The sequence below is a fragment of the Nicotiana attenuata genome, unplaced genomic scaffold (genome assembly GCF_001879085.1).
Source record: "Nicotiana attenuata strain UT unplaced genomic scaffold, NIATTr2, whole genome shotgun sequence".
Lineage (NCBI taxonomy): Eukaryota > Viridiplantae > Streptophyta > Magnoliopsida > Solanales > Solanaceae > Nicotiana > Nicotiana attenuata.
In genome coordinates, this window is record NW_017670401.1 from 642979 (window position 1) to 665037 (window position 22059).

Below are 22059 nucleotides of genomic sequence, written 5' to 3' on the forward strand. Positions count from 1 at the left end.
GGCATCTCTCTCCTCCGTGAGCCTTTTAAGATCGGCCTCACATCGGTTCAGCTCTGCCCTAGATTTAGAAAATGCTTCCCGATAAAGCATCAAGGCCTGTGAAGAAATAAAGGAAATCAGGCTAGGCGAAATAAAGGCAAACATAATATTGATAAAGTGAGCTGAGGCTTACCTGGCTCAAGATTCGTTGAGCCTCATCGAATATACTCGATGCATCACCTAGATCGGAAGCATCTTCGACTCCCGTGAAGCAACCGTGAAAAAGGTCTTCCCCTTCGTGGGCCATTCCCACATCGGGGGTCTCCATGGCATGGGCTTCCTGACTTTGCCCCTCGAAAAATGTGGGGAGCGGCGACGAATCATCAACATCTATTGCCCCAAGCAAATCACTGGGGCGTACTCTTTGTTTCGAAGGGCCTCAGAACCGGCCCCTTCAGGCACATCCGCCGGTTACTCATCACGGCGGCATGCATCTTCAGCCTCCAATGACTCGAGGACTTTGCTCGGGTCATCCCCGAGATCTCCTCGGTCCGAGGCTGAACCTCTTTGATCATCACCGGCTCAGCGGCTTTCGGGGCCTCGACGCTCCTCTTCGTTCGGGCTACTAGCTCGAAGTCAGCATCTTCACTTTCCTCTTCCTCCTCCCTTAGTCGTTGAGCTGCATCGACAGGCAGGATGGCAGTGTTTTTCTTCGACCTGCGAAACTTGATCTTCTTGGGCTTTGGAGTATCAGAGGGCGAGACCCTTTTTCTTTTCTTTTCCTTCGACGGCTTCGGGGCCGAGGGAGAAACCTCCTCCTCCCCGGACGGAGGCATTATGATGGCATCTTTCCCGAGGCCTGTATGAAAGAAAATCAAGTAAGTATAAAAGGGAAAACATTTTACCAAAAGCTATCAAATACATAATGGAAAGGCTTACCGTCATTTTTGTCCTTCCATCGGCCCCTTTCTAAATCGCGCCATGAGCGCTCAGCGTACGAGGAGGTCGAAGTTAGGGTCCGAACCCAACTCTCGAGGTTCGGAATCGCACAAGGCATCCAAGAGACCGCTACATCATGGAAAAGTATATCGATGAGGAGGAGTAAAGGAAACAAAACAGTGAATAGAAGCTAAAGGAAGGATTGAACTTACGCTCCATATTCCACTTCTCGGGAAATGGCATCTTCTCGGCCGAAATTATGTCGGAAGTCTTCACTCGAACAAACTGACCCATCCACCCTCAATCCTTGTCCTCGTCTATGCTCGAGAACAGCACTTTAGTGGCTCGACGTTGAAGCTTTATTAGCCCAACTTGGAAAAGACGGGGCCTATACAACCTGATGAGGTGGTCGAGGGTGAAAGGGGCCCCTTTGGCTTTGTTCGCAAAAAGTCGGAACAGAGTCACAATCCGCCAAAAGGAAGGGTGGATCTGACCTAGGGTTATTTGGTATTGGCGGCAGAAGTCGATGATGACGGGATCGACAGGGCCCAACATAAACGGGTAAGTGTAAACACTTAGAAACCCTTCCACGCGGGTAGTGATATTTTCCTCGAGAGTTGGAATCACTACCTCTTTCTTCTCCCAATGGTAGTCTTTCTGAACCTGCTCAAGGTCACTCTCAGTTATCGAGTACATGTATCTCGACATTGTCTCACACCATCCAGGGACAGAAGAAGTTTTCTCGACTTTGAAGTCGGAAGAAAGGTCACACCCCACCTCAGGAACGTACTCCTCAGGGTGTGGCTTCACCGGCATTTTATCACCGGTCGGCCACAATGAAGAGGCGCCTTTTTTCTGTGGAACATATTTTGACATTTTTTCCATTTTGAATAAGCTTAAAGGAAGAAGGAGAGATGAAGACTTGGTGTTTTGGGGGAAGGTTGATAACGGAACCTGGAAATTATGCAGAGCGGAAAAAATGTGCAAAAAGATTGAAGATTAGAAGCAGAGATCAAAGGGTAAAATTTGGGAAAAAAGAAGAAAGGCACATTTATAGGATGAAGATGACGGTTCAATAGCATTAGTGACGACCACCAACTGACGCTCATTAATTACTTTGGGAACTGTACCGACGGGACGCTTTAATCACTTCCGCCGGTTACGTCACGAGGATGATGTCACAACAAATCAGAGTATGAGATCGAAGGATCAATTCGTTCCTTATCATTACATTCTAAGAAACAAGGGGACTATCTGTATACGGTCAAAACTGGATCCACCCGATTTTACTATTTGATCGAAATAAGGGAGTCGCATCGAGGGTCAGCCTCGTAATGGATCAGGTCAGAGCACAAAGACGAGGTATCGAGTTCGAGAATCGAGGTACCTGTTAAGATCAAAGCCAGCAGTGATCAGGACCAAATATGACAGACTTCGAGCAAAGCGCAATAACAGAAAAGCGAGATATCCGTAACCAATCGAAGATCACGGCAGAAATCTCGGAACAGATCAAATCAAGGGCGATTGTTTAGGCTAATCATGAGATTTACTTCCGTAATTAGAATTGTACCATAGACAGGATTCCTCTACTATATAAAGAGGGTTCTAATCATTATGTAATCACTTCACATTCACGCAGATCAAAACAATATAATATTTTCTCTTTAATTTACATTATCTTATTCATCAGCTTGTCACATTATTATTGTTCCTGAACAACTAGCTCGAGGGTATTCAAGCTCGAGGGCTAAACTCTGTTCAAATATTGGTTTGCTTTATCTTATTGCCAATTTTCACTATTAATCTTTGTATTTATCAATTGGTATTAGCTGAAATCACGTATCCTTAAGACCATATTATAAATTTAATTGTTATCCAGTTTTTAGGGTAAACAACAATATTAGATGCGAATACAAAATTTTGAATTTATGTATTCTGAAATTTTAAAAAATGCAATTTATTAAGTTGTGAATAAAATATTTGTATATATTCTGTATATTTTGCAATACAAATACAGAGTTTGACGTCCCGTAACAGTACTCTTATTTCTTTTATGCTCAGTAATTTGTATATTTACAAGTAACCTTCATATTGATGAGATTCTAATATTGAAAATAAGATAGATTATATGATACAACAAGCAATCTAATAGAGTAAATTTTTAAGTGTTATAAATAGAATTTTATTTATGGTGAATGTCTATATTTAGAGAGATTCTAGGGATTATTACTTGGTGGCTAAGTCACTCTTTCCCTATAAATAGAGGGTTCTATTCCATTGTAATTCATCTTAAAGCAATTAGAATTCTCTCTCTCTTTCTTTGCAATGCTCTTCTTCATTGTTTTATTTCACGTTATCAGCGCGAGACTCTAGCGTCTCAAGAAGCTCTTTGAGAATACTAAGCAAATATGGATATTCCACAAAGAAAACTTGGATCAAAGTTCAATTGTAAAAAAATTTATTTAGTTGATTCATGTGCGACATATACAATATTCAAAGAGAAGAAATATTTCTCTCATTTAAGTATGTGTAAGGCAGATGTTACTACAATTTCTGGTAATAGTAAATTAATTGAAGGCTCTGGAAAAGCTACTAAAACTCTGCCTAAGGGAACAATACTTATCATAGAGAACGCAATATTCTCCTCCAAGTTCAAGAGGAACTCTTTGAGTTTTAAAGATATCCGCCGAAATGGATATCATATTGAGACAATAGATGAGAATAATCTTTAATATCTCATCATTACCAAAAATGTCTCTGGCCAAAAAAGGGTTATTGAGAAATTCTCATCTTTATCTTGTGGCATGTATTGGACAAGAATTAGTGCAATTGAGGCACATTCTATTGTAAACCAAAAGGTTAGTGATTCCAATACTTTTGTACTTTGGCATGATCGATTGGGACATCCCTGATCAATTATGATGAGAGAGATTATAGAAAACTCAAATGGGCATCCATTAAAGAATTTAAAGATTCTTTTAAATAATGAATTTCTTTCACTTCTTGTTATCAAGGCAAGTTAATTATTAGACCATCACCAACAAAGGTTGAGATTGGGTCCACTGCGTTTTTGGAACGTATACAAGGGACATTTGTGGACCTATTCACCCACCAAGTAGGTCGTTTAGATATTTTATGGTCTTAATAGATGCATCTTCTAGATGGTCTCATGTGTGCCTATTGTCATCTAGCAACCTCGCATTTGCAGAATTAATGGCACAAAGAATTCGATTACGGGTGCAATTCCCCGATAATCCAATTAAGTCTATTAGACTTGATAATGCTGTTGAGTTTTCATCCCAAGCATTTCATGATTGTTGCTTATCAATTAGGATAAAAGTGGAACATCCTGTAGCTCATGTTCACACTCAAAATGTCCTTGCAGAGTCTTTAATTAAACGTTTGCAATTGATAGCAAGACCATTACTCATGAAAATGGGGTTGCCCACTTCTGTTTGGGGTCACGCCATTTTGCATGCAGCAATGCTAGTTCGTCTCAGGCTGACAAATTATCATAAATATTCCCCGTTGCAATTAATTTGGGTCATGAACCTAACATATCCCATTTAAAATTTTTTGGATGCGCAGTATATATGCTTGTAGCACCGCCATATCGCATCAAAATGGGCCCCTAAAGAAGGTTAGGAAGTTGGGTTTGAATCGTCCTCCATTATTCGCTACCTCGAAACATTAACTGGGGATTTGTTCACTACACGATTTGCATTTGATGAGACACTTTTCCCAAAATTAGGGGAGAAAATGGTGAAACCTAACGAGAAATTTTGTGGAAAAATCCATCATTGTCTCATCTCGATCCACATGCCTCTATTTATGAAAAAGAGGTGCAAAAGATTATTCATTTGTAAAAAATAGCAAATCAAATGCAGATGCATTTACGGATCTGAAAAGGATAACAAAATCACATATCCCTGCAGAGAATGTTCCAATCCGTATTGATGTCCCTGTTGGACAATCTTCTAGTATCATAGNTTTACTTTGAACTTTCTACTGTATTTGCTTGTTCCCTCATTTTTGTCTTCTTTGCATCTGATTCAAGTCAAAACCCTAGGATTTTGGGGTTTTTGGCAAGTTTGGTCTTGTGTGTTTATACCAGGGTTCTGTTTGGGCCTTAGACTCTCTCAAACTCACTTTGGATCCATGTATTGAATTCGAACCCTTTTGTGTATGACTCTGGACTCACTATACTAGACTTTTTCTGGATAGCATGACAGTTCTTTCAATGTTTAAACGTGTATGCATGTTTTTATATGTGATGAACCTTTCTTCAAAAGGCTTTCCAACTTGTGATTGAATCAGAATCCTTTTTTTTTGGGTTAATTGATTGTTACTACTTCTTTTTAATTAAGAGCCTCTCTTTACCTTTTTTTCTGACTTGGTTCATTCATGCAAAATTTTCGACTCATGATTGCTTGGCTGTCAATTGATTTCCTTTCCTTAATTTGCACAACCGTGTACTGTCAAACCCTTTCCTTAAATAACTAGTATGTATTTACCCTTCTTGCACTACTTTGAAAATTGTTTAATTAACCTCTATCCTTATTTACTTTGCCCGTTTGAAATCAGAATCCCTTAATTAAAGGGAAACCTTGTGTGATTGATTTTTAAACTATTTTCTTTCCTATTTCTGCTTCTTTTCTGCACTTTAAATACATGACTCTTTAACACAAAGCACACAATGGGAATAATCCTCCACACACGATTAAGCACACAAAAATCATAACTCTCTTCTAAACTTATACTCTGGCTTCTTGACTGCACTTTGGCTTTCATAAGGCTACTGTTTCTCCTTACTTGCTTCTTTGAACTGGTATGTCCTAAAATTAATTTCAGTATCTTTCTAATGTGTTTGTTTACAGTCCCTGTATCCATGCCTGCTTTCAATCCTCTGCAAAGTTAATTTTGAAGTACCTACATGTTTTTGCCTGCTCTTTCTTTGCTTCTTGCTGCTAGTATGAACAATTGCTCCCATACCCCATTCCCCTATGTGTGCTGAGTTAAGGTATGGCCTGGCAGCATCCCAATTGCTGTCCAGGGCTGAACCTGACCTTCAATAGGTTTTAACTCCCTAATTCTAAGGCTGACAGGCTGGTGAGGGGTGTGCCAGCATCCTAATTGCTGGGCATGACCACCAGCCTGCCATGGCCCCCTCCCTAATTCCCTTCAATTGCACTTACAATCACTCCTAGTCTCTAAGTTCTGCCCCCCTCCTATGAGCCTTGCCTTGGGACCTTGAGTTCCCTTTGAACTTGGACATTTGAGGGCTGGCCCTTCCACACTGCACTATAATCTGATTTCTGCAATGATATTTGGGGTGTAAGCATTGCCTGGAACTCTTGAAGTTCCTTGGAACTTTGACACATCCCAAATAAGAGAAGGCTTTGGAAAATCCGATCCTGGAAGTTGGTTTATCTCATATTATTAGACTCTGAGTCTGGATTAGGCTGATTAGATGTAGATGTAATCACTGTCACACCTCCTTTTTTACTTACTACACTCCGTGAAGGGTATAATAAAGGAGTTTTTCTAATTAAAGGACAATCGAAACGGGATTCGTTTATTAAGAAGTTCACAGTCGCCACTTGGAAGATTTATGGTGTCCCAAGTCACCGGTTTGAATCCCGAATCGAGGAAAGCGTTTGACTCTGTATTACAGTCCGCGAACCAGAAATTCGGGTAAGGAATTCTGTTAACCCGGGAGAAGGGGTTAGGCACTCCCGAGTTCCGTGGTTCTAGCACGGTCGCTCAACTGCTATATTTGGCTAAAATTATTTTGATTTTAGTACATGTTCAAACCTATGCATTCCCAGAATTTAACCGCTTTTAATTAAATAAATTTTAAGAAAGTGAACGCCGTTTAAGAGCGTATTTTTGGATCGCGTCACATGAAATGCACCCGGATCCTCAACACCTCTTATTCAACGTTTTGGGATTTGGATTTGGGTCACATAAATGTGTACCCGTATTTAAGAAGGTAAGATTATTTAAAAAAAACGCGCCTAAAGTGGCTAGCGTCTTATGAACTTCGCGAGAAGCCATGAAAATTCGCTAAATGGCATGTCCCGGGTTTCTAATATTTTTATATAATCGATTAATAAGGGCCCCGCAATTTATGCACTTTATTTGGCGAGGTTCGTCCCACTTTTTATTTAAAGGCCAATCCTAAAGTAACTATTGATTTTCTATATGTTGTCTCTAGTATTGAAGAAAAGGTCCTATTTGATTAATATTACGAATTTCGGGCCTTGAGTTCAAGTCCAGGTTCAAACAAAAGGGCAAGCCTTTTAATTTGGACCCTCTACCTAACCCGAAGGCCCAAGTTGTATTTTAACCTAAAGAAAGGAAAAGAATTGCAAACTTCTAACACATTGTGTTTAAAATAAAGCCCAATCCTAAGGTTGACTATTTCAGGCCCAACTGACATGTTCAACAACTTGGGGAACACGGTTCAAAGGCCCAGCCCGGGCGAGAGCGTGAAAGCATTTAACTCAGATTATGAACTTCACTTTGTGCATTCATTCAATTATCTCGCTTATTTTCAACTATACTTTTCTATTTTTTATTTGTCTCTAATAACACAAGAAAAAACCTAAAATAATTTGTTATCTAACTAAGACAAACTGAAGGATAACTCTGTACCAAAGAATAACATTGGGCCCTGGCCCAAGTCCAAACGTAAAGGAAGTTAACACTGGACCTGGGCCTGCATATCAGATATCCTGTGGCCCAAACGTCTTGGGCCTTCGCACCAGATACAACAGATTTTAAGAATACTCAAGAACAGGTTTACTAATTCAGATCAATCTAACTGATGATGCATGATTTAATTCAAGTAGACCACTAATTTGAGCCATTATCCTAAAATTATTAACACCTACACATTAACAGAGATACGAATTACTGTAGCACAACACATGTTCAACTTGAAATCAAACTAGTTTTCACGATCGAATAAAAATTCAGCTATATTTAAGTTTTCTTTTGTTGAAATCGAAATAACTCTCAACTAAACATGTATCACACAGACTCAACCAAATCAAGCTGCTAACTATCGATTTCTCATAATTCCAGGAATATGTCTAATTAGTTTAACAGTCCACTACTCAACAGTCCCAAGTTATTATAGACTAGTTATAATGAGCAAACTATTGAATCACAAAATTCTAATATAGACTAAGCAAGTACAGATTATAAATTGCCTCTTCTACTTTGATAGTATAAACACACAAATATCAGAGAACGAGTGAGTGTGCATTTCACTTCAACATCTCAAACTCAAAGCGACATCCATTCATGGTTCAAATGTGTACCTGGTAAATTGAATCACAACATAAGAAAGGAGATCAGCAACAGGAAAACGACAGCTCGACTATCGAATTACTTCAAAACAGCACCAGCAATCACAAACAGCAATGACAGCAAACAGGAGTAATTTGAACTAAAATACAGCTTCGCCAAAACCAGTAACACACTACCAAAGGGCTATGCCAACTGACTGGCCTAAAATGACTCAATTGATCCTAAAAACCATTTGAAATAGAACCAATAGATCTCTGAAATTCCAGTAGCTAGACCTTGAACCAACAGATGTGACTGAACCACTAGAAATCGAAATTATCCTACAACATCCAATGGAACAGTACACTTTTTATTTTTTACTGTATTTCTGTTTTGTTTCTGGATTTTTGAAAGTTTTCTAATATTTTTGGGTTTTGAATATTTGAATTTCAAAATTCAGATCTGGAGAAGAGAGAGCTATGCAGAGGAGTTTTTTTTTGAGGCTCCAAAACTTGTGAATGAAGGCAAAGGTCATGCCATTTTATAGGCACAAATGAGGTCCAGCCTCAGATTTTCTGTTTTCCCTTTAGTCCTTCTTTTTAATTTCAGTTTTACCCGCATAGTCCCTTAGTTATTGACTTGTTACTCAAGTTAGACTATTCAAATCCTAAAATTCAAACTAACACCCCTACCTAGAAGCTTCTGAAACGGTTACACTACAGATTCCCTAGGTGCAATGCCCAGTTTACCCCTTAAGATTCTTGTATTTACTCCTAGTCTACCAAACAAATTTGGGTCATGGGTCAAATTGACCCCAAATCCACATGTGGGCTCGATTCTGACCCAATTACCCCAAATCCAACCCCTTGAGGTGAGTTCTTAAGTGGCTTCGAAGCCCAGACAACAAAATGAGCCAAAAATCAAACTTGCTACAAACTAAGGGCAAATACTTAAATGATTTCGAAACCAAATCTACTCTAATTGAATGATTATTAAACACAAGTAAGCAGGCGATTAACTAAATTATCAGAATAAACCTAATGAACTAGGTGGCTAAACGAGATATGGAATCAGAACTTTAAACAAGCTAACCATCAACATTTAGCGGACAAGCTTTCACAAACAAAAACAAACAGAAAACAATTTAAACTCGGAAATTTGGTCAAGTTTTCAACCAGAGAAAGAGGAGAAGAAGAAGGACAAAAAGGTGAAGTAAAACTAAAATGGTCATAAAAAATGAAATAGAAAGCTACAACTGACTAAACTCGAAATTACACTTGAATGTCCTGACTCACATGAAACTTGACCAATTTTGCAGTGAATCAACCTTTAAATCAAGAGTCGAATGCAATGTCACCACGTTCAACGGAAGCTGATCTGAATTGTGAGGCTCAAATTCGGATTTATGATTTGAAGAATTTCGGGATAGATTCGAAGGAAACCAACGAGAGACTAGGCATGAGGGAGCATGGGGGGTTATGGGGTGTTGATTTAGGCTTGAACAGAGGTGGCGCCGCCACCGGAGAAACTGTGGCGGCGCTAGGGTTTCGATTATTCGAACAATTTGGGTGAGATTTGAAGGAGACGGGGCATGGATTTGGAAAAAGGAAGGGAAGGCGATCACGTGGTGTTAATTTGAGGTCCATCGGAGACCTGCCGCCGGCGGAGGCGATTTCCGGCCGGAGGTTTTGCGGCGGAGGACGGTGGTGTTGAATGGTCTCTAATGGCTGGTGAGACAAAGGGGGTAGGGGGGTTCCGAGGGGCGGGGGGCCTTCAGACAGTCTTATACCAAAGACTCCCATGTTCCTGACCGTTCGATTAAAAAAACCTCGATGGTCCAGATCAATCCGGCATGAAACGATGCCGTTTGGTATATGGGGGGGCTGGACCGGGTTTGGAGCGTTTGGGCCTGGTCCGGGGGTGTATTCTTTTGGGCTAAGACCGAATTAATGATAAATGGCCCAGTTCCGGGTCCTTCAAGACAAGCCCTTTTTCCTTTTAATAGCCTTTTTTATTTTCTCTTTATTCAATTTTGTTTTGTTTTCATTTTTGTATTTTATATATTTGTTTGTATTTTATTTTCTGATTTTATAAAAACGCTAAAAATTAAAATAAAGTCCTAATATATTTCAAAGTTAAACTAATTAACTCCTAAAATTGTTTAAAATCCATTTCATGACGAATTCTCAATTAAACAATTAAAAATGCAAAAGTGAATTTTTTTTTGTTATTTTCTTTATATTTGTTCTAAAAGCCAACTTAACCGCTAATTGATCCTAAAATATGAAATTAAATCCTAAATGCAAGTGCCAAGTGTATTTTTTTTTTATATTTTCCATATGAATTAAAATGCACAAATAAATGCAAACAATTAACAGAAAAACATGCAAAATTCACAAAATTGTAAAATAATGAAAGAAAAATCATTTTGTTTGAATCTTTGGGAGTAATTCACTTAGGGCAAAAATCACGTGCTCACATGGAGCACATCCATTAAATACTCCGATGGTTGTTCGATCACTTGATGTGAATAAGGATCCATCCCGACCTCAAGAAAATAATGAAGAGCTACTTGGTCCTGAAATACCATATCTTAGTGTAATTAGTGCACTAATGTATCTTGCTAATACTACAGGGCCTGGCATAACCTTTTCAGTTAATGTCTTAGCAAGATATAGCTCTGCTCCTACAAGGAGATATTGGAATGGAATCAAACACATATTGCGGTATCTAAAAGGAACTACCGATATGGGCTTATTTTATGGCAATAATTGCAGTCCCGATCTTGTTGGTTATGCCGATGGTGGGTATTTATCTGACCCATACAAGGCTCGATCTCAAACAGGTTATGTGTTTACCTGTGGAGGCACTGCCATATCTTGGCGATCGACTAAGCAATCAATTGTGGCTACTTCATCTAATCATGTTGAGATAATTGCTATTCATGAAGCAAGTCGAGAGTGTGTGTGGTTGAGGTCTATAATACATCTTATTCGAGACAAATGTGGTTTGAAATGTGACAAACTACCCACGATTTTGTATGAAGACAATGCAGCATGCATAGCCCAATTGAAGGGAGGATTCATAAAAGGAGATAGGACAAAGCACATTTCACCAAAGTTATTTTTTACTCATGATCTTCAAAAGAATGGTGATATCAATGTGCAGCAAATTCGTTCAAGTGATAATATGGCTGATTTGTTCACCAAGTCTTTACCGACTTCAACCTTCAAGAAGTTAGTGTACAGGATTGGGATGCAAGGCTCAAGGATGTGAACTGATGCTTTCATCAGGGGTTGCACTCTTTTTCCCTTACAAGGTTTTGTCCCACTGGATTTTCCTTGCAAGGTTTTTAACGAGGCAACCAAAAGGCGTATTTCTAAACATGTGTACTCTTTTTACTTCTCTAGAATTTTTTTCTCACTGAGTTTTATTTTAGTTAAGGTTTTAACGAGGCATATTATCTGTTGAATATACATTCAATGGGGAGTGTTATAAATAGAATTTTTTTATGGTGAATGTCTGTATTTAAAGAGATTCTAGGGATTATTACTTGGTGGCTAAGTCACTCTTTCCATAGATGGTTCTATTCCATTGTAATTTATCTCAAAACAATAAGAATTCTCTCTCTTGCTTTGCAATATTCTTCTTCATTGTTTTATTTCACAAGTGAATATTAGTTAAAACAATTTGTACAACTTGAAAATCAGAGGCGATTTCAAAAAAGAAAAGGTACAAAATAGAAAAAAGAAGAACATTAATACAACAAAAAGGAAACTATGAATTTTTTACGAAAGCCAGCAAATCCCACCGCAAATCATGTGCCAAATTCAAGTAATGCAACCATGTTGCGGAACACAGACTGCGTGTTTCGCCGAAGCCCAACCCCTCTTCAAAACACTTATCACGCGCTCTGCTCCCTCCCGATACAAAACACAGACACACACACTCTTAATTTCTCTCGCTAAACCCACGAATCCATACTCCCATTCGCTTTCTCCGTGATCATTTTCCGGCGAGATCTCTGATACTCCGTCGGAAAATCCTGATCGGATCCGCTATCTCTGAACTGCGATTCACTTAGCGATTTCGAAAGATCCGATTAGATATGGCTCCAGTTTCGGCTCTTGCGAAGTACAAGCTCGTCTTCTTAGGAGATCAATCTGTCGGCAAAACCAGTATTATCACGCGATTCATGTATGATAAATTCGACAACACTTATCAGGTATACACTTTTCCTGCTTCATTATTCATGTGATTCGTTAACCTCTTTTTTCTGGGGATCTGCTTCTTAATTACATTTGTCTTCTGCTTGTTGTTAGCGATATTTAGTTTGCTCTATAAGGACTTGATGATCTTCTATTTGTTAGAGTTTTTATTTGTGCTACTATCAACTTTTGTGGTTCGCTTTGTTCCTGATTCAGTATACGCTTAGCTTTGACATTAACATTGGAAGGTTAGTCTTTTGAGCATCACTTGATAAATTTATGCATAGTAGAATCAGAGAGAGTAGGTGAAGACATGTTATTCTTACTAGGATTCTATATAGAGGTTGAATTTTTCTAATCTCGTTTAGAATGTCGCTGTATAGTATGGTTTATCTGAAACAGATCTGAGTGTCGGATACCCTTGCATCTGAAAATTATGGTTTATATCTGGAACATATCTGAGTGCGCATTTTGTGAGCAAGTGATTGTTCAATATCTTTATCTATAACACACATTTATTGCTACTTGTATGTATCATATGCTTATACTGAGAGGCATGTGCACTGCCATGCATTCGGTAATATATATTTCGCACCATGCATTGTTGGTCATATTATTTGTTAGAGTGTAGTACAAAAGTATAGGTTATTTGTCTGTTTGCAAATTTTGAGTGGAGTACGTTGCTCTCTTTAAGTTGGCTTCCTTAATGACTGATAGGTTTTGCACAGTTGAATGTGAAGTAAGCAACTCCTCTATCATACAAGTATTGGAAATATACACTTCAGCATTCAGCAGTGGGATAGAGAAATTGTTCCTAGTTTATTGCTTGTCATGCCATATTTCTCGGTCTCTAATAATCCGAAGCTTTTTCTTCCTTGCACATCGTTGACAAGATAATGTATCACACTCTTAGACCTTGGCAGTTAATGACTTGCTTTACCTTTTTTGTGATTTGCCGACTTTTAGACTGTGATTAGAAGAACCTCAATTTCCATGCATTGATGGAATAGCTTTTGTGTTCTCTTTTTGATTGTGAAACTGCTCGTAACCTTGATTTTCTAGTCCCTGCCATGCTTCTTCTAGTGAAGTATTTCAATTTGAAGAATAATCTTTCTTCTCATCCTCATTTTACTTAATTTCTTGTTCAGGCTACAATTGGTATTGACTTCCTGTCTAAGACTATGTACCTTGAAGATCGTACAGTACGATTGCAACTATGGTAAGATATGCTTCTTGATGAGACAATACCTGCTCTTCAAGCTCTAATTAGCATAAACGCTATTTATAACATTCTTAATACGTCACCTTTGTGCCATTTTGTAAGGAGAAATAGCATAAATCTATTCAACGTAAGACAATTAACAGTACAATGTGATGTCTTGAGTTCCCTATTCAATAAAAAGTGATGCAGCCCCTTGGTTTTATGGGTTGTTAACAACTTAACATATATCAGGAGAGTTTATATTTTCTTGCTACAACAGATTTATTTAGTGATGCCTTCAGATATGCTGATCTTGCTTCAGTTTTCTGGCGGAGAAAGAGAGGTCCTAATGTTTAACTCTATCCCTCCTATTGGGTTATCAGTAATCGTCAAATTCATAGACATATTTTTGAAAATAACCTGGCCTGACAAAGCATTCTTCTCTAGATAGTTCTCGGTAATAAATTTCCTTTGACCTGATTTCATTGATTGGGAAAATTTTTCACTTTTGCTAGGCTTCTTGTTTGGTTCACTTGATGCTGGGTGTAGCAGTCAATTTACATTTTAAAGTGCGCTTAGATTTGCTTTTCGTGATACCTTTTCAGGGATACTGCAGGTCAAGAGAGATTTAGGAGTCTCATACCAAGCTATATCAGGGACTCCTCTGTTGCTGTCATTGTGTTTGATGTTGCAAGTATGTTACTTTTCGATATTATGCAGTTTTTTCCTGATCATACTCAATTTATGTGTAATCCTTTCTTATAGATGCTTACTTGGAAAAGAATTACATAGATGATATATCCCTTGCTAAAGTGACTTTGTACTTTTAATGATTCCAGGCAGGCAGTCCTTCTTAAATACTTCAAAGTGGATTGAGGAGGTTCGAACTGAGAGGGGCAGCGATGTTATTATTGTCCTTGTTGGTAACAAAACTGATCTAGTTGACAAAAGGTAGCCATAACTATTTCATTCTCGTTTTTCCTTTTTCTTTCTGGAGGGTATGGGGGGGTAAGAGAGGCTTTGGTTGAGACTAGTGATGTGTAATCTTTACCTTCCTTTATGTACTCTTATCACACATCTCATTCAATTTACTGGCCTTTTCTTACTGCATTTTTGGCTACGTGATGTCAAGGTCTCTACGAAAGATCCTTAATGTTCTTACCTATCTTGTTCTCTGTGTCTACCTCATGGAGTGATAAAGTAATTGTCATTTTTTTGTATGTGCTACAAATTCCACTTTATGTGAAGAAAAGGAGATAGTTGTAGTGAGAATCATGGTCCATTATGTTTAAGCTCCCTCCAGATTTACACAAGAGCTAAGGGAATGTTTTAGGGTACACCCATCTTTTGCTCCTTGCAAAGTGTAGTGTGTGCCTAAGGAAATGGTTAAATATTTGTGAGCTTTGTGTTGTGTTGTCTGCTACTGGAGTTTTGTGCTGTTATGAGTAGTTTATTATTGCTATAGTAATGGCAGAATTCTCATGCGCTCGTTGGTCCTGTGACAAATTGCAGGCAAGTTTCAATCGAGGAAGGAGAAGCAAAAGCTCGTGAACTAAATGTGATGTTCATTGAAACCAGTGCAAAGGCCGGCTTCAATATTAAAGTAAGTAATGTTAGCTTTACACTTCGCTTCAATAAAATGTGAGAAAGCTTATCTTTCGTTGGGAGATTACAATCTGCATCATTTGTGCTGTCATGCTAAGAAAATCAGGCTTTGATGTTTTCAAGTTATTGTTGTGAACTGTTTATTATTGCACCCACTTGCTATTTTGTTGCTGATAGTGCAATATCAACCTTGCAGCCTCTTTTTAGAAAAATCGCAGCAGCATTGCCAGGAATGGAAACACTGTCTTCAGCTAAGCAAGAAGACATGGTTGATGTCAACCTCAAGTCAAGCAACCCAAATGCGTCCCAATCACAACCACAGTCAGGAGGATGTGCTTGTTAATTTTATGGTTTGCAATTCTATAGCTTTCAACACAAGTTCTTAAATTTTGTTTTCCATAACAAATGTGTCTGTAAATTTCTTTCGACTTTCGAAACATTTGAATACTTTGAGTTTTGTTATTTGTTAAAGTTGGATACAAGAGGTTGTCGTCCTAGTTGAGTAAGACCTAGCATGTGTCACTTATTTGTATTAGTCTCTAGACCTATGCAATTTAGCAGTTCTCCTTTTGGGGAACAACTCTTCTAAGTGCATACTATCAGTTGATTCATTGTGGTTATTTAATAGGAAATTTTGGTTGGACGTGCTTGAGTAAGTGATGGTTGAACAGGATGTAGCTTTGCTAGTACAATAGTACTCTGGCTGTGACATACTTTTCTGCAGATCATTTTCTAAGCTTGCGCGAAAATTTGTGTATGGTTGAAATGGATGGTACTAAAAAAGCAGCTACATTATACGGCCTCATAAGTCTGTACTTCTCGCTGGAATGTAGACCAAATGCCGATATGTCACTTTTAGTTATCTAAGAGTAAATAGTTCTGTGTTCCTCTGCCAACGTTGTAACAGGAGTGTGCTTGTTATTACTGATTTATGCTTCTCATGTTCTGAGGTATTGCAGCATCATTTGTTAATCTCAAGCCTTTGCTTTACATTTATCAGTCAGTTTCAGAGTGCTAGTAATCTTGAATGCGGGTTAGTTATTGGACTATGATTTATGTAATATCCTCGATTGATTAGGAAAATTCTGTTTCTACGTTCTCCCATGTGATAAGAGCACCCTTCTTACTACGCCGTTTGAACGAAATGCAGCCCAAAATCTAGCTCATTATCCTTTGACTGATTCACATAACTGGATTGCCGTGGTGTTATTGATCACCACTTGCTATATTCGGGAATCGAGATCCTATTCCACGAGATGTTTGTTATTACTTCACTAAAGAAGAGACAAAAAGTAGCTGTGATAGAAAAGAAAAAGGAAATTACGTACGAACATATTCCAAGCCAGTGTTCCACAAGATTTTTCGAATGCAGCGAAACTATTGATACGGTTAAAAAGAAAATTTTCAAATTGATAGTACGTCTTATTTTGTTTCTGTAATTTTTGGCAAAGGAAAGGAGCGCTCTTTTGTTTCCGGCTTGTGAAAAGATTATTCCGGTTCAGAATTTGCATCGCTAACGCCTACTAAGTCTACAACATTTGATTCCCTACATAAAACTCTTAAGGCGTCGTTTGGCATGAGGTATAATGCTGGTATAAAAATTTAATACCACTTTAATAGAACTTTATTTGGTTAGCAAATTTGGTATAAGTTATTCCGGGATTAAAATTAGTACTGAACTTATACCTTGTAGAGGATGGGGTAATTAGAACCGGGATAACTTATACCTTTCTTCTTAGAAATTATGCAATTGTCATTTTTAATACAACATACCAAACAGTGGATAAAAAACAATATCAGGATAACTAATCCCAGCATAACTTATCCCGACATAACCCGTATTTAAACCAAACGACCCCTAAATTAAAGATAGAACACTTTATGCGTTAATAGTATTTGCATAACTTGTGTAAAAATTCGTGCTTTTTTTATGTTTGATAGCATGTGAAAGTTGAAATCAATCCGTGTGTTACTGTTAGCAAAGCACCTCGAATTACATTAATACTTTTAAATAATAGCTTCTTGTTTAATAAATAAGAGTCGGTAAAAATTTATGATAGTATGGAGTAGTAAGAATTCTTGATTAATTTTTACTATGTTTTATAGGATTCTGAGTTTTTCTTTTTTCTGTGCGTGTGTATACATACATATACACACTAATTAGTGACACTTCACGTTAACTTTAGTGTCATAATTATTATTGTTCACCACATAATTCAGTCTTATTATTTATTGTCGTTATTATACAGTAATTTTTTATAATAAGTTTTGTATAACTAGTCTTTGCACTAGGGGTGTACAAATGAAACCGACAAACCGCACCAACCCGATAATCCGAGTCAAACCGAGAAAAAAAATCCGACTATGGTTTGGTTTGATTTGGTTTGTTGTTGGAAAAAAAAACCCGACCATATTTGGTTTGGTTTGGTTTTAACTAATAAAAGTCAAACCGAAACCAAACCAACCCGACATTATATGTATAGAAATTCTAAATATATTTAGTACATAAAATATTTATTATAGTGTAGTTTATAAATATTTTTTTTTGCTTTTTCATAGTTTTATCTTTTAACTTATTATTTCAAGCTTGGACTTATAATTTTTGAATGCTCCAATAAGTTTTATAGTTCATAATTGTTAGTAACTCAAATAAATCCTAAACCAATATCAAATCAATACTAATTCCAATAAAAGACATTCAATTCAATTGTACTATGAATGAAAATAGTGTTGGATATCTATTTTTTAGTTTTTTCGTGGTTTAGATAAAATCCATAATATTTTTTCCTTTTAGTGTTTAGTCATGTAAATAATAGTACTTATTAATTGTACTTATTTTAGCAACTTATTAGTAAATCTAAATTATGTTTATTTTCATTTCATTATGGCTTATTAATAATACTTATTTTATGCAATTTTATTATCTTTATTGTTGAATGTTTTGGTACAATGCCATGGCACATCTCATATTTATGTTATTTTATTGAAAAAGACCTTATATAGTTCTATCTTACTAGGATTAAGGAAATATTTGGAGCACAAATTCTATATTGTGCTATGAAGACTTTATGAAAAAAAAAATCCAAAAAAACCCGAAAATCCGAAAAACCCGAGAAAAACCGAGATTGAAAAACCAGACTTTTATTGGTTTGATTTGGTCTTTAGATATAATAATCCGATACAATTGGTTTGGTTTAGTTATTAGAAAATCCGAACCAACCCGATCTATGCACACCCCTACTTTGCACCAAACATCAAGCCTTATCAGCCGCTACTTTACTCAACCAAATAAACCGATTCTAAATCCAAATTCACAAACATTACGCAACACGAAACCTTCTTGCGATTAAGCCTTTTTCATTTTGATGGTGAATCTAATCGCATTTATCCAATCCAATTAAGAGGTACTCCACTAACTTTTCTACAAGTCAACATCTATGTAGTACACAAATGAGAAAACTATGATGTTCTCATTTATTCCTCACGGGTCTGTCAAATACTTGTCCCCACGTGTCATCTTCCCATTTGTCATAACCCATGCACATCAATTTCACTTATGTCCAGCTCAGCTTTCTTTTTCCCCTTCATGGTCATCTTGATGAGTGATGACCCTTCGAAATATGCCTTCAATTTCCAACGTTCTTTTCCTTTTTTCTTTTTTCTTTTTTAACAATATTTTTTACGTAATATTTAGGGGTTAGATAAGGGGGTCCGGTTGGTTGGGTTTTGCTTGGGTTGGGGGGGGGGGTGGAGGGGGGTACTGTGTAATTTCCGAAGACCCTCCATCCAAAAGTTTTCCCCTTTAAATTTGCAACAATCAAATATTTGTAATTTATTGAAGTTCCGTTCTTCTCTCTGACTTAAGGCTGCTGAGCTGTGGCCGTTTGACCAAATTTCGTCCTTCTTTTCCACCATGACAGGTCCTCTCTTTCTCCTTTTTTCTGCGTGTTCACATAAATTTTTAATCATTTTTTGTTTATACTTTGCGGGTTTTTTGTTTGTTTGTGGTCAATTGGTTGTTTCAATTTGAAAAGGGATTATTAGGTCTCTGTGGCTTGACTTTTTCTGTTTTCTTTCTGATCACTCTGTTGTTGAGTTATTAGTGTTGTGGGTTGTGTTGTGGTAAGGGGATCGAATGGATTCATATAACTTTTGTTTTCCTAATTATGAATAAAAATTCGATTTCCAGTAATTCTCTTTGAGTATCATCCATTAATTTGATAAAATCTTATTTTTTTCTTGGTCCAAAAAGTAAATTTAGAAGGGAAAATGATAAAATGTTTTTTTTCTTCCTTTTGTCAAGTATGAGTGTAATTTTTACATTTTCAGCTCTGAGCTGTTGTTGTATCATACACTTCAGGTCGCTCTATTTTCTTTCACTTTAGATAGTGAAGAGTCAAAATTTAGCACCTTTTTTCTGAACTGCACTAGGATGTTTCTAGTGCCAATGAAAAACTTGTATCCTTTCTCTAGATTTTAATCCAGTGATCCATGTTAGTCCACGAAGTCGTCATATTCGAGCACTAGGGGCGGAGCTAGAGTATCATGTACGGGTTCGGATGAACCCAGTAGCTTTTGCTTAGGCATAGTACTTGTATTAGGATTTTTTTTGAATATGTATACATATTTAGTTGCGAACCCAATTACTAGGACGAGCTATGGGTTCAATGGCAAGTTCAAAGCCCATAAACTTTAAATTCTAGCTCTGCCTCTGTAGTGAGCACCCCTGAGAAATTTAGAAGAGGTTGGATTGCTTCTGTTTGGTAATGGGACATAACAGTAGTTGTTATTCTTCGATTACTTCTCAATTGTTCCTGAATAACTGCTTGTGCTTGTTAGAAGAATATGTGGATACAAAGAGACTATAGATTTGAGGTATATTTCTGTTACACTATATATGGGATATTAGAGGAGAGAGGACAATTGTCTACTTGCAATCAGTGGCTATTTTCAGAAGTTTCATCTATAACCTCTCTTGAATTATGTTTTTGGTTACATGATCGGTTGTGTTCTTTGTATTTGCGAATACCACTCTCATTATGTCCTCGATTGTTGTTCTAACAGCAGATAATCAGCAACCAATTTTGGGAAAAGATGGTGCCTCAAACGGGCAGCATCCGCTGGCGAAGCTGAACCGTCTGCACTTTTGGCTTCTATTGGCACTCAACATTATTTTCTTGCTTGCTGGTCAAGCTGCTGCTGTTATTTTGGGACGATTTTACTATGATAAGGGTGGTAATAGTAAATGGATGGCCACTCTCGTCCAAACAGCTGCTTTTCCTGTTCTTTTCATTCCTTACCTTTTCATTACTTCTCCTCAAAATGATTTAGAAGGCTCCAATCGAGCTTCTTTCATCACAGTTAGCGTAGTCTATTTCGTAATTGGTGTAATGGTTGCAGGAGATAACATGCTATATTCCATCGGACTATTGTATCTCTCTGCTTCTACATATTCCCTTATTTGTGCAACACAATTGATTTTCAGTGCAGTCCTTTCTTTCTTCCTAAACGGTCAGAAGTTCACAGCATTGATCATGAATTCTGTGGTCGTGCTTTCTTTATCTACTGCTCTTCTTGCTGTGAACGATGATACTGATATGCCTTCAGGCGTAACCAAGTGGAAGTATGTCATTGGATTTCTAGCTACTCTTGGTGCTTCAGCGATGTACGCTCTCTTGCTTTCCCTTATGCAGCTTTCATTCCAAAAGGTTCTAAAGAAAGAAACATTTTCTGTGGTTTTGGAAATGCAAATTTACACGGCACTTGTAGCCACCGGTGTCTCTATTGTGGGTCTCTTTGCTAGTGGAGAATGGAAGACTTTGCAGGGAGAAATGGGTAGTTTCACTGCTGGAAAACTTTCATATGTGATGACTCTGGTTTGGACTGCTATAGCTTGGCAGATTTGCTCAGTCGGGGTTGTAGGTTTGGTTTTCGTGGTGTCCTCATTGTTCTCTAATGTTATTAGTACGCTTTCCTTGGCGATCACCCCTATTGCTGCTGTCGTAATCCTCCATGACAAGATGAACGGTGTGAAGATAATCGCTATGCTGATGGCAATTTGGGGCTTCGGGACTTACTTATACCAGAATTACGTCGATGATCTTAAGGCAAGGAAAGCACCAAGCGCCGTTGATGATGCTCCAACCGAGTCAAGATCTTGCTGAAGTCTTAAGCCCAGGCAAGTGCATAGGCTATAGTTTTAAGAATTGTTAAAGAGTTTTTGGAAATCAAAGCTAAAAAAATTTAGTTACTTGTTTGTAGTAAGAAATTTTGCTTTATTAGAAGTATCATTTACAAATGCCTGTTTAATAGAATGGCAATTTAGCAGCAAACGTCTGATTTTCATGTCATTAATAAGAATGAACAGTTTAGTGGCGGAAGAGGTTGGATTAACATCGTTTAGATGTAAGGTCTAGGATTCAAAATTCCCTGTAATAAATTTGTATATGATATTCGTGATAGAACATAACAGAAGTACAAAAAAAGAGGGGGGAAATTTTCATCAGTAGTGGCAAGGTTTTTGTATCCAAGCAAGCTATATATGAATCAAGCTTACAATAATTGTAAAAAATTAGACTCTTTAGTCCATTCAGAGTAGAAATGGGAGAGAATTTATTTAGGGTAATTACCGGCTATGTCCATTTATTTATAAGTAGCTTATAACAAAAATTGGTCAATTCATAAAATATTATTAATATTAGCCAATTAACTATTTGTAGCAAAAAAGGGTCATATCTTTGCTTTCTTTTGAGTGAGTATTATTAGAATAGATTGGGTACATCTTTTGGAGCTTGAATCTCAGTTTTGGGATGATTTGGTGGAGTTTTGAGG

The 22059-nt window shown here is 37.5% G+C and overlaps 2 protein-coding genes across 3 annotated transcripts; both read left to right on the top strand.

The window, feature by feature from the left end:
* Nucleotides 1–12066: 12066 nt before the first annotated feature.
* Nucleotides 12067–15880, top strand: LOC109238899 (ras-related protein RABH1b-like). Its single transcript, XM_019405386.1, has 6 exons — nucleotides 12067–12439; nucleotides 13571–13641; nucleotides 14229–14317; nucleotides 14463–14574; nucleotides 15136–15226; nucleotides 15425–15880. Exons 1-6 carry the CDS (start codon nucleotides 12323–12325, stop codon nucleotides 15569–15571), a joined length of 627 nt encoding a protein of 208 aa, XP_019260931.1. The 5' UTR covers nucleotides 12067–12322; the 3' UTR covers nucleotides 15572–15880.
* A 3118-nt stretch (nucleotides 15881–18998) lies between these two features.
* Nucleotides 18999–21733, top strand: LOC109238900 (probable purine permease 11). Of its 2 annotated transcripts, none has more exons than XM_019405387.1 (2): nucleotides 18999–19148; nucleotides 20293–21733. In XM_019405387.1, exons 1-2 carry the CDS (start codon nucleotides 19142–19144, stop codon nucleotides 21390–21392), a joined length of 1107 nt encoding a protein of 368 aa, XP_019260932.1. In that variant the 5' UTR covers nucleotides 18999–19141; the 3' UTR covers nucleotides 21393–21733. The 2 variants fall into 2 exon arrangements, with proteins under 2 accessions (XP_019260932.1, XP_019260933.1); XM_019405388.1 differs by having other exon boundaries at nucleotides 20296–21733.
* Nucleotides 21734–22059: the final 326 nt, after the last annotated feature.